This window comes from Physella acuta, unplaced genomic scaffold (assembly GCF_028476545.2).
Source record: "Physella acuta isolate Inbredline_101_S28 unplaced genomic scaffold, ASM2847654v3 ptg000308l, whole genome shotgun sequence".
NCBI lineage: Eukaryota > Metazoa > Mollusca > Gastropoda > Physidae > Physella > Physella acuta.
The window spans coordinates 1,429,475-1,442,448 of NW_026731827.1; the positions used below are offsets into that span (position 1 = coordinate 1,429,475).

General features: G+C 36.0%; 1 protein-coding gene across 1 annotated transcript in view; it reads left to right on the forward strand.

Annotated features, from left to right (window-relative positions):
• LOC131940120 (taurocyamine kinase) overlaps window positions 1–12,974 on the forward strand; it is a 41,476-nt gene that overhangs the window by 18,162 nt on the left and 10,340 nt on the right. The window contains exons 2-6 of the mRNA XM_059298698.1: window positions 6,128–6,387; window positions 6,756–6,904; window positions 7,119–7,284; window positions 7,477–7,660; window positions 7,890–8,038. Of these exons, the coding sequence (XP_059154681.1) occupies window positions 6,128–6,387; window positions 6,756–6,904; window positions 7,119–7,284; window positions 7,477–7,660; window positions 7,890–8,038 (908 nt within the window). The remainder of the gene's footprint in view (window positions 1–6,127; window positions 6,388–6,755; window positions 6,905–7,118; window positions 7,285–7,476; window positions 7,661–7,889; window positions 8,039–12,974) is intronic.

The following is a 12,974-nucleotide window of genomic DNA, read 5'->3' on the forward strand; positions in this document are numbered from 1 at the left end:
CCTCCCCACCAACACCCACCCACAGTTCCCACCCCCTCCCCACCAACACCCACCCACAGTGCCCACCCCCTCCCCACCAACACCCACCCACAGTTCCCACCCCCTCCCCACCAACACCCACCCACAGTTCCCACCCCCTCCCCACCAACACCCACCCACAGTGCCCAGCCCTACGTGCCATCGATTGGCCCAGACGTATCGATACATTGTCTTGACCCGGTCTCACCCTCCCGTTTTTGGCACACTTTCTCAGAGGTCATTTGAAGGGCGAACTCGGTGTGGTCTCATGCTGAATATACCGGGCTGTTGTAGGGTTATCTAAGACTTCTGGCACTTGTCATGTCTGCTGTCACTGACATTTAATGTCAGGTGACTGACGCTTATTAACATACATATGTCTGCATTTACTGAGAAATGTCTGCTTTTACTGAGAAATGTCTGCTTTTACTAAGAAACGTCTTCTTTTACCGAAAAATGTCTGCATTTACTTGGGTAAATATCTGCTTCTCAAAATCACAGACAAATGTCTGCTGTTAACTTGAACATACACATGTCTGTCTGTGCCCGTGATATTAAGTGTGTGTACAGTGAGGTGAGCATGGACAGGGACCAGCAAATATGTACGTCTAACTATCGTCTAACTATGTACGTCTAACTGTCGTCGTTGTTGAGCTGGTGTAAGAGCTCTCGGTTACGTGGTAAACACACACCAAATAAACTTTCAGGTCACGATGTAAACACGCATCAAATAAACTTTCACACCCCCGTGTCACCCTCTGCTTCATCTGCCCCCCCCCCCCCCAAACTGTGGTACATATCAACGCACACAACTTTTAAAAAGCTGATTTAATTTTATAACAAACTTTCTTGCCGGGATTGCTGTGTATCTGAAGCTTTTGGGTCAGGGAAGCGGCGAGAAATTTTATACTTCAAATGTTTAATGATTGTTAGCTAATTTAATTTAAGCAGCATTCAGTCAATATATATATATATATATATATATATATATATATATATATATATATATATATATACATATATATATATATATATATATATATATAAGAACCATACCCCACACCCCTATCCCAAAACAAGATCTAGCCTACCACTTGATCTACTGTGCACAATAGTTTCTACCCAGTGTTTCTTCCAGACTTTTTTTCTCCGGGGGGGGGGGGGGGGGGGGGTGGCGGACACTTGTAAAAGTAAATGTTTACTATATAAATTCCATCTTGTTCGGGGGGGGGGGGGGCGGACACTTGTAAAAGTAAATGTTTACTATATAAATTCCATCTTGTTCGTCCCCCCCCCCCCCCACCGAAGAGATGCCTGGAAGAAACTGTTTCTACCTAAATCAGAAGTTTTCTATTAATCTTAAGTTATCATATGCGGATCACATTTGTGCCGAGGGAAGTTCATGACATTAGTATACTGGTGCACATTTTCAGAAGTGCACCGTACGCTTGTTTCATCAGGCGGTGTCAGCTTTTATTTTAACCCAGCACTGCTAAGGGCGGCTACAATAAACAGGAAAAGAACATCAAAAGATATAACCAGTCCAAGTTTTAGAAGTTGGTGCAAAAAGCTACTCGGATTATTCCCCCTTCTCGCCAAGCATCTATATATATAATTCTCTTCTGGGATCAGTTAGAAAACAAGCTGCAAGCGCGCCTTTGCAGTCCCCTCTCTTCCTCTCTATCACTACCACCCCCACCCCACCCCCACATGATCTGGTGAGCGGTGTTCACTCTGTTTACATTTTACAATCATAGAGACGGGTTTGGTGACGGCTATTAGGGGCAGATAATTTAGTGTGAAACGATTTTAAACTGAGAGGAGGTTACTAAGAGGAGGCTGCTTTCACGTGGGGGGGGGGGGGGGTTAGAGTTTTTAAGCAAATATTTTCAATGGCAGCATTGGTACTGTCGAATTCACAAATTATAAATTACTGAAAAGTAGAAAAAAAAACAACTAAATAGCGGCGTATGATACGCAGCGGGTCGGCTCGTTGCAAATATCGCACCTAAGATAACAAGAAACAGAAATATTGCCAAAAATCGTCAGATATTTTCTTATGTTTGATAACATCACTGGTTTATAGCCTTATAATTTCTTGCGAATAGCAAAAGAGTTAGTGTGAGCATGCCTTTGTATGAAGCCGATAGATTAAATTAAAATATGTCGTATGATGACTTTAAATTTTTAAAAAAAAAAACACGCTAACGTATAAATGATAAACCTAGAAATGTAGACATTCACCTTGATGACAATGTCTTTCAAATAAAATATTGTAACGACTTTATTTAAAACTACTATAAGTATGTTCCGCCAAAACATGCCGGATTCGTGTTTTTTTTCTTTACGTCAGCTAAAACCAAAATTTGCACCAGTGTAGGTTTTAACAGTGAGTCAGACGATATAGACATGTTTATGGGACATAGAAACTCGGGTCAACCACCACTGTGGTACAGGCCGACCTGACCCCGTCTGCTTATCGACACAAAGGTACAACAATAGATTTTTTTAGACCAACCCCTTCACCCCTTTTCGTGACACAATTTTTTTACCTCCCCTTAAGAAATAGATTGCATAACTGTATTGACTTGCAAATTGCGTCCCTTGTTGCTATGCAACAAACTTCGACGAGAGAAGGGAAATAACACACCTCGTGATTGTACGCTTAGATTTGCTACGTGATTTCTGTATAATTAAAGTAAATACCCAGATCAAATATAGGCATAGTGTGCAATTTTCAACCCAGCAACCAAGTGACAAAGGGAAGTAATAAGTTCTAAGAACGAAAAAAAATGTATTCTCAATACAGCTGTAAAATAGACCTACTCAGGGAACAAAACAATGCAATCGATAACTCAAAAAATAAAGACTTGAATAGTGCTGTGGAATTCATTGACGAAATAGACTCTGGCAAGTGTGAAGCTTCAGATCTGAACTTTGAACTTTCCAAACGGAATAGCGACCAACACGAGGAGTCAGGGACGCTAAGTTTAACCCAGTTATGGAGGCGTTTGCAGGATCCGCCGACTGAATGTCACTCGCTGTTGAAGAAACATTTAAACCAGTCCGTTTTTGACCAGCTGAAAAACCTCACGACTAAATTTGGTGGAAAATTGGAGGATTGTATTCGTTCTGGTGAGTAGTCGATGGAAAATAGAGGATTGTATTCGTACTGGTGAGTAGTCGATGGAAAATTAGAGGATTGTATTCGTTCTGGTGAGTATTCGGTGAGAAATTGGACGATTGTATTCGTTCTGGTGAGTAGTCAGTGGGAAAGGGAAATTGGAGGATTGTATTCGTTCTGGTGAGTAGTGAGTAGTCGATGGAAAATAGAGGATTGTATTCGTACTGGTGAGTAGTCGATGGAAAATTAGAGGATTGTATTCGTTCTGGTGAGTAGTCAGTGGGAAAGGAAAATTAGAGGATTGTATTCGTTTGGTGAGTGGTAGACCTTTCCCGCAGGATATCCCATCCGTGTAGGTTGCCACGGATTTCTTGCAGCAGACAACAAATGGCTCGACAAAACATTGAGCTAACATCTTACGCAATGTGCAGCCTCAATACAAGGTGTGCGAATATGTTAGGTGCCGCACACGTTTTTGTAGACTTCCTGTCGAGATAAGTTCTGTGAGAAAAACATTTTTTTTTCTACCTTTTCACTTGCTGCCCTTTTATCGGTCTCAAACTTTAAAACAGGACAGTTATCTTTAAATATCCGACCTTATCTACTTGCATCAGGAGGTCAGTTTTTGTAAGCTGTATTCAAACAATTGAGAAGAATGCAATGAAAGAAGAATTACCTAGTTGTAAACCTATTTTTATTCAATAAGAAACAGAATGGCCCACTGTGTTTATAAATTACCTGCCAACACAAACCTGGCCCAGTTTGATGACGTCTGCTAGGTGTAAGGAGGTGTGTTGTTATCTGCTTATCTTTGGAATCTCCTCCAGAACAGTCGCTGATATTGTCAATGATCTTTTGTTGAATTGTTGTGGCCCCGCGTGTAAAGAATAGAACATTTTATTTGTTTGTTCGTGCATTTTATCCACATTATTGAACGTTATTGAACTTGTCGATAAGCAAAAATCATAAAATGTATTCATTTATTTATTTATTTGGGGGGGGGGGGGGAGACGGGGGGGAGGGGGTCAGTAATCGTATAATTTATCAATATTTATGCTTAACTTAAACAATCGTAACTGGCTGGCTTTTTTTTATAACAAGGTGATCTAAGTATAATTTTTGAGCTACGTAACTACCAGGGTTTCTTTCGGAAAAATTGTCTCAATGAGGGGGGGGGGGGTGGGAGGGGGAGAGCGAATACTGGTAAAAGTATAATTCTCTATAGTCTATAGATCTAGTATAAATAATTGTTTTCCTAAAAAAATACTGCCGTTTATATTAGCTATATCTTGATCTTGGACAGCTCTACTAACCATATCTTCAAATCTTGATTGATTCTAATCTAGATTCTAGATCTAGATTCTAGATCCACCTACCAAAAACGGTAGCACTAGATTAACTACAATTTTTATTTTCGTCAAAAGAAACAGATGTACTAAATCTAGTTATTTCCCTTTGTAATCTCCCCTTCGTGATTGTTTTTATTATTACGAAATCTACCTTTAGTGAATTTATTTCATTTAAATTAGAATCATTTTTCTTTTAGTAGTTTCTTAAATAATAATTGTATTATAGTTTCTCCTATTTCTCAAACTAATTTAAACAATGGTTTATTAAATGTATAGCATTTGTAGGTAGCAATCGTTGTAAATAACAATGAAGGCTCCTTTGTAGTTTTTGGAGCTCTGGCTCTACAGCTTGCATCCTACTGCTATTCTAAAGTACTTTTGTCTTGAAATTTTAAAATTTACCTAGACTAGATCTAGATCTATTCAAGATCTAGATCTAGTACTTTGAGAGCTCTATTTCTCGAAAACTTTAAATGTAGAAAATAAACATGTAGATCCACGTCTCCGTTTCCCTGGAAAGTATTCGAGAAATAGATCTAGCTCTAGAGAGCTCCATTATCATTTATGGGTAATCTATCGTTTTGGGTACGTAAAATCGCCCGCGACTAGTAATGTGAAAAACAGGTGACTCCTTACATTTTAATGATTATTTCACATTTTGAGGAGGATTTATGTTTTGAAAAATACAAAAATGTTTCCTTGTTTCATTTATGTACCTGTATTTAAACAATTGAATTAAAACTTTTGACTAATAAATGAACACCAGCGATGTTTCCAACAGATGCAACCATGCTCATTTACTATAGCAGCCATCTTGTTAAAGTTTTATTTTTATAGACTTAGCGCGAGATTCAGGCGGAAGTCACTCTATTTTACAAATGGCTGCTGTTTATATAGCAAATCTTGCTTGCAGACACTGCTGTTTAAAGTTAATTTCTGGCCTATATTGATATATTTAGCCATTGATTTAGGTTTATTATTCATTTATCTATAATATTTGACACAAACATATCACAATATAGTTCTATTACAGCCTTGATAATGAGGTAACGTTTTCGTACATTAATAGCCGCGGGCGATTTTACGTACCCAAAACGATAGATTACCCATTTATGAAGCCATTATCCTAGTAAATACTTTAATTTTAATACTATAGTAATCTACTCGGTCTAAATTAGATCTATATTCTAGTAGAACTAGATATTAGATATCTAGATCTACTCATTTTAAACTAATTTAATTTACTGCTTAGAATATCATTTTAATTATACATTTAATTGTTAACTAATACTATTAGATAATTAGTATTAAAATATTAGATTAACCAATCAATAAGTTACTCCCCTAGCATTTGACTACTATAATATAAATATAATAATTTTATAATAACTATGAATTCAGCTATTAAAAAATTATATTCCATCAGTGATCACCAAACTAATTGATCATTAGATTTAATTAATTTATTTTATTTTTATTTGAGCCTTTAAAGTTTTTAGCATTGTAGTAGTTTCACATACATTTTCAAGATACTGTTTTTTTTTTATGGCAATAAGAATATTGTTGATAATTTAATATCATTTTACTATTGCTGTCAGTAATAGTCTAATTTTAATTATGTTGATTGTATCAACAGGATGTGAAAACACAGACAGCGGTGTTGGTGTCTATGCCTCTGACCCTGATGCCTACACTACCTTTGCTCCACTCTTGGACGAAGTCATCAAAGACTACCACAAGGTGTCTGAACTCAAACACCCCAACCCAGACTTTGGTGATGTTGACAAGCTTGACTTTGGTGACCTTGACCCATCCGGCAACTTGATCGTGTCCACTCGTGTCCGTGTTGGCCGCAGCCATGACAGTTATGGATTCCCCCCAGTACTCAAGCTCGAGGTATTTCTTATTTTACTCCCAAATACATTTTTGTTCTTAAGTCACTAAGAATTACTGATCCTGATGTTCACCCAATATCACATCCCCAATGCAAAGATCACAAATCCATCAACAAACTCAAAACTCATAGCACAGTTACACTGCATAGACTCTAACATAAATACCTATACATTCCAAACTGGAATAAAAAATGTAATGCAACATTAAATATCGAAATCTAATTGACCAACCAATCGTAGCAAGATAATCATGATTTTCACTAGATAAGTAATTTCACTATTAACACAACTTTTAGGAGCTTCAGGTCAGTGCATTTTTCTAAAATAATTTTCTCAATGTTTGACAATATTCAATATTGTTTATCATAGGATCGTGTTGAGATGGAAAAGAAAACCTGTGAAGCTTTCAACAAACTTGACGGTGAGCTCAAGGGCACATACTACCCTCTGACTGGCATGACCAAGGAAACCCAGAAACAGTTGACTGAAGATCATTTCCTCTTCAACGACAGCGACAGGTCAGACTAATTTTATTATTCTTTGTTTAATTAATAAGTTACCCCACAAAATTCAACACATGGAAAAAACTTTGAGAGAACAGAAAAATATTTTTAAAAATTATATTTATTATTATAGAGAAAATGTTTTGAGAATTTTTAAAAGTAGACTTTACAAGTTTGTGGAGAAAAATCATCATGCCTCTGACTTTAAAAATGCAATTTGAATGTTCAGATTTTTGAGATCAGCTGGTGGTTACAACGACTGGCCCACTGGCCGTGGTATCTTCTTCAACGACAACAAGACTTTCTTGGTCTGGGTCAATGAGGAGGATCACCTCAGGTTCATCTCCATGCAGAAGGGAGGTAACCTGCAGGAAGTCTACGTTAGATTAGTCAAGGTATGGTTATCGGACTTGGATGATTGTTAAAATATGTACTTATTTATTTAAGTGTGACATGGAAAGTATACATAGCTATACTACTTTTATTTTGCGTTATGTTAATTTAAGCAAGTTTATTTGAAACGGTAAAATGCTGGTTAAATTAGAAAATATATTGATGTGTGAATACCCATATTTTCTCTCTTACAGGCCATCAAAGCCCTAGAGAGCAGTGGTCTCTCATTTGCTAAACGTGAAGGTCTTGGCTATTTGACTTTCTGCCCATCAAACTTAGGAACAACTCTCCGTGCTTCAGTGCATATTAAGATTCCACACTTGGCAGCTTCACCTGACTTTAAGGCTTTCTGTGACAAATTAAACATCCAAGCTAGAGGTTAGAAACATGTTCTTTTAAAAAACATAGGTAGAACAACACTGTATCATAGTGAGCTTATCTTGGTAATTTGTTGATGTTTTTATAAGAACCAAAATCTTCATATAACTAAACTATTGTCTTTTTGTTTAGTTAGAAAAGTATTGTTTGGATTCAAAGTCTTTATAATTTATTGTAGGTTAAGAGTGCAAGTAAAATATTTTGTATAAAATTATCTTCATCAATTTAGGTATCCATGGTGAGCACACAGAATCTGTTGGTGGAGTCTATGATATTTCCAACAAGAGGAGATTAGGTTTGACAGAGATTGATGCCATCCAAGAAATGCGCAGAGGTGTTGAAGCCGTCATTGCAGAGGAGAAGAAACTGTCTGGCGTTTGATCAGTTGATCTTTTTAAATAAATAAAAATATTTTTAAGAAAACCACAACTGTCAAACCATTCAATCCCATTTCTTGTTTTACCTTGATTAGAATTTTAATTAATCAGCTGCCAGTCCCCAAAATGTTTACTTGGATTTCAAGTGCATCCAATTCATATCTGATTAACATGGATGTTAGATTATTTACAAAGTATTTAGATTGTTTGTGAAGTATGTGTATGATAATCAAGAAAACATTTGGAGCCAATGTGTTTTATATACATTGTTGATCTTCAAGTAACTTCTTATTTGTTTGAAAGAAAAGAGGCATAACTGTGATCGCGCAATATTCTACCTAACGAGCGCACACTGTTTACATATTTTATTTTGTACATCCTAGTGAAATTGTGATATTTAAATTTTTTTAAAGTTACCTCTGTAACAATGATGTGGTGAATATTTTATCTTATCATCAAATAAATCAGCCAAATATTAATTCATTTTTCTGTTTTCCTTAAGTTTTTAAAATATGCACTTTAGTTAAATTTTGATAACAAACTCAGAAAAGTATGTGAGTGTGGGTACTAAATTTGTTTAACCCTACATGAAATCTGAATAACATTTATAGGTCCAAATCCAAGCTAAAAACAATCTGTTTTAATTTAATTCTTACATAGGAAGCTGTTGATTCTTTTTTACCCTCTTATAGTGTGACTGGCAAATTTAGTTATTGTAAGATAACACTGGTCTAGCTTATAAGATGTGTATTAGTTAGTGACAAGGGCAGCTTTAGCAGTTTACTGTCTTTGTTAAACCAGTTGCTTCTGTGATAAAAGAAAAGGTAAACTTGCCTAAATGCAATGTGTCCCTTTTTTCTGTATGTCCAAATTAATAAATTATTTGAATAAAACTCTAATCCACCTTACAGTGGCATTTGTTTGTGTTCTCTTGTGCTGAATCATATACATTTTATTAGCAATTATATAATTTTAATTATCTGTTTGCATGGTGCTACTTAACAAAAAAAAATACTGGGAGATTTTGCAAAATTAAAAGTAAATATCGACAAATAACATTTGTCCTATACAAATGGTTAGCAGGGCAACAACAGAAAAATAGTAATTTCTTCAAGTAGTTAGCCAAAAAGATGTATCCCCACTTGGCAGTTTTGACTAGAAGGACAACCTTTAATTAAGGTGATTCAAGAAAGCAACACCTTTGTATGTATTTTTAATTAATTCATTTTGCATTGATGGACATTTTTAAGGACTATAAACTTACTTTGAGGCTTGGTACTAATATAATTAAAGATGCGAATAATAAAGCTTCTTTGTACACTACTAATTATTGCATAGGTTGGTTTACATTGATAAGACCAAACTGAAAAGAATTAATTTTTTAAATGTGAAAGTAGAGAATAAAGGGTGAAAACTCTGACCAAGATTGATACTGTGAATAATTACATTGTTACTTCCCTTAGGCCACAGAGCATGCAGTTTATCGCAGGTTCAGCAATCACTCAAACCAAAAATTATTACATTGTTACTTCCCTTAGACCGCAGATTATTCACAAAATAATAGGTCTACATATTTATTTCCTCAGGCTGGACAACATTAACAATATTCTGCTCAATTAGCTACGGGTAACGATTCATTTTGTTTTAGCAACGTATGCCTTTTGCAACCCGAATGAATGTTTTTTTTTAAATTTATAAATACTCACTCCAAACATAATACTATCCAGTTGTTATAAGCCGAATAGTTGACTTACTGCTCTCTTTAGTTTTGTTTTACTCCCAGTAACTTTGCAAAATACTAAGCATGACTGTCTCATAGATTTTAGTATTCTCCCAGTTTTCTATTTTTAAAATCTCCGCGAAGTAAAAATATTTCAATGAATTTTAAAAGATATTTTAATCTAAATACCGAAAAAGATGTGATGATATCTGCTGACAGTCTTCGTTAATTAGTTTTCATTTTTATACTTGTAAGATCTCAGCAATTAAAAAAATACTGATGCTTTTAACAATTGTATACGTTTTTTACTTACCTAATGTTTTATGAAGCAGGGCAATATTTTTCTCAGCCAGATCAGCGCCTATAGATGCGCCAGTCAAACTGTATCATGTCGCTCCACTTAAAACTTTTTTTAATGTTTCCATTTTGATTGCTTGTCTTCATTGCTTGGTATAGACCAGCAACTATTTCCACAGTCTTGGGCTATTCTCTCCAGCTGATGACGACTGACTGGAGTGTCGGCCTTAGGTTTCATTGCAAAATTTTTAATGGGTAAGAAATGTTCAACGATCCTCAGTTTTAGGTTCAATCTAGTCTAGTGACGTAACTTAACCGCTGGGGTTGTGTCCCAAATAGTAAACCTTTGTTGCTCATGTCCTTTCTCACAGGAACCTGACAGCGGACAAACTGAAATAGAACATCTTTTTAAGGCTAGAAGTTTAGTTTTTGTTATATTCTTCCATGCCTTTGCTCCATACAGTAAAACATGTCTAGTCCCGTTCAGCTGTATGAAGCGCAGATGGTTTTTGATGCGGTTTTCGATGGGCAGAGCCTGAACTTGTCACCAGCGCCTCTCACCAACAAGGTCGACGACTCCGGTTAATTAAGTATTGGTCTAGCCTTACTGTTGTGGACACTGAACCTATCTGCTGCTGGCTGCGTGATAGAGGTTTAGGGTCATCACTACTCTTTACTGAACGCAAGTCATTAGGTCAAGCTAGTCTTGCAAAGTTCATCGATGATATCCACTTCCGTTTCGTACAAAGTCCGGTGGCGAAAAAGATCAAGAAGAACAGCATTATTTAAATAATTTGTTTCGCATTCAAACGATTTTTTAAGAATTGGGTTTCATTTTTAAAATGCCAGTGTGCTCTAGCAGCTTTCAACGAATGCTGTATTTTAGTTTTCAATTATTTTTTACACTCTGCTTAGTTATGAAAGCGAGGTAATGGTAAAGTCATGTAGAGATGCATAAATAAACTACAGGCCGGGTGTGTTTGTTTTAATTTAATGAAACTAGTGGATTAATGAAAAGTTCTATTACAAATGCACATTAAACTGCCTTCTGATCGTTAATTAATATAATAGAGTATATATTTTGTCTATCAACGTGTGTACAAGCTAGCGACGCCACCGATGATAGATACATTGACTGTAAAATACATTAATTAAATGGGGGGGGGGGCTTGTTCATAAACAACTGTATTCTTCTATAGGGATAAGTGGTCGGAATTTTGTGGTTATGTATGACGAGGGGTAGGTAGGGGGTTCATAAATTCCGAAGAGTAAATGATTTTTAACACGTGTTTTGCATTTTAAAAGCCTGTTTTTTTATGTAATAGAAATTGATAAATATACTATGGGTGGGGGGGGGGGGGCGTGGTCGGGTCGGTAAAGCTTATGGTTGCTAAACCGAGTTCGAATCCCCGGACAGACGACGCTCGATATGTGGAGACAGCAACCCATCTAGGATAGATAATTCCAAAATCAAACGGTTGCAGTTTGCCCTGGGATGGCTGTGGAAGCAAGTCCGCTTGAGTAGATGAGGTTAAATCATCAAAAAAAATCATTGACAACGTTTACGAATGACCCTTTAGTCCAGATGCCATACTACATCGTAAGATGCAAATAGTTAACTACATGACTAAAACAAAGTCTAGAAAGAAGCCGAGAATGTAGAAAAAGGACATGTTAGCTTAGTTTCAAGCAAAGACTAGTTAGAAATAGTAATAAAACTTCGTTAGATAAAAAATTAGGCTGCAAAGATATGCAGATAGTACATAGTCTATTTTAAAATGTCATTGGCTATGACCTCAAGTTTAACGGTATTTTACACGTTGACCTCCAGCAGTAACCAACACGGCCACAACAGCCAACACTAATCCACGACATTTATGCACACTGATATCACCATCGAACGGGCAAAGTCTTCTGTGCGCTGTTATCAAAAGCTCAGACGTTGGCGATAAAACAAGAATGATCTAATATCTTAAGGTGTTTTTTTTTCTTCGACTGGTTTAAAAAAAAATCCCGCTTTATTAACTAGCTACCGACACAGTGACACAAACCCGGGCCTAGTTTGATCAAATCAGCCATGTTTCTATCAGTGTGTTAGACCCTTATCTTGACTGACTCAACGACGTTAACCCTGGATCTAAATGCTGGTTAAAATGGCTTGTAATTAGCAACTTGTATTAGTCCATTTGTATTGTATTATTCCACTACAACACACAAAAAAAAACATGCACAACACACCATAACAACGAGATAACTTTTCTGGTTTCGTCTGGGCTACTTGGTAAAATAAAAAGATGAATACGAAGACCTATTCGACAAAAATTAAAATGTGTTTTTTTAATTAATGTCTGAAAAACCTTGCAGTGTCATTTATTTCCTTGAACTAATTATTATAGATCGTTATACTAGTTTATTTAACGTAGATTACGAGTATTTTTTTTTAAAGATAAGTCTTGTAGATCTATATTCGGGATTTTAAAAAATAGTACTTTCAGTAATCTAAAAAAAAATGAAAGAAACCAACTGTTGTTTATTCCATTGCATATTAGTATGCATATCGGTTTGGTAAGTCAGCTCCCTAAAACAATGTCAGTCTGCATATAACCTACATATACAATTACATCTGTCCCGATCAAGCCATTTCTGAATGGCTTCGCATTTTCTATACTAGATCTATATATGACAAACATATACCTAAAATATCTAAAATGGTTTAGACTACAAACAAACCTTCTTGGTTTAACAACAATATCGAATCTGCAATTAATAAAAGAGACTGGCTTAGACAAAATGGAACTACTGAAGACTTTTGTACGCAAATAAATTATGTCAAACTGCTCATGCGTAGGTCGAAGAAGGAGTATTTAAATAAGTTGCTGTCAGGCAAACCGAATTCCAAATCTATCTGGACTGCCATAAA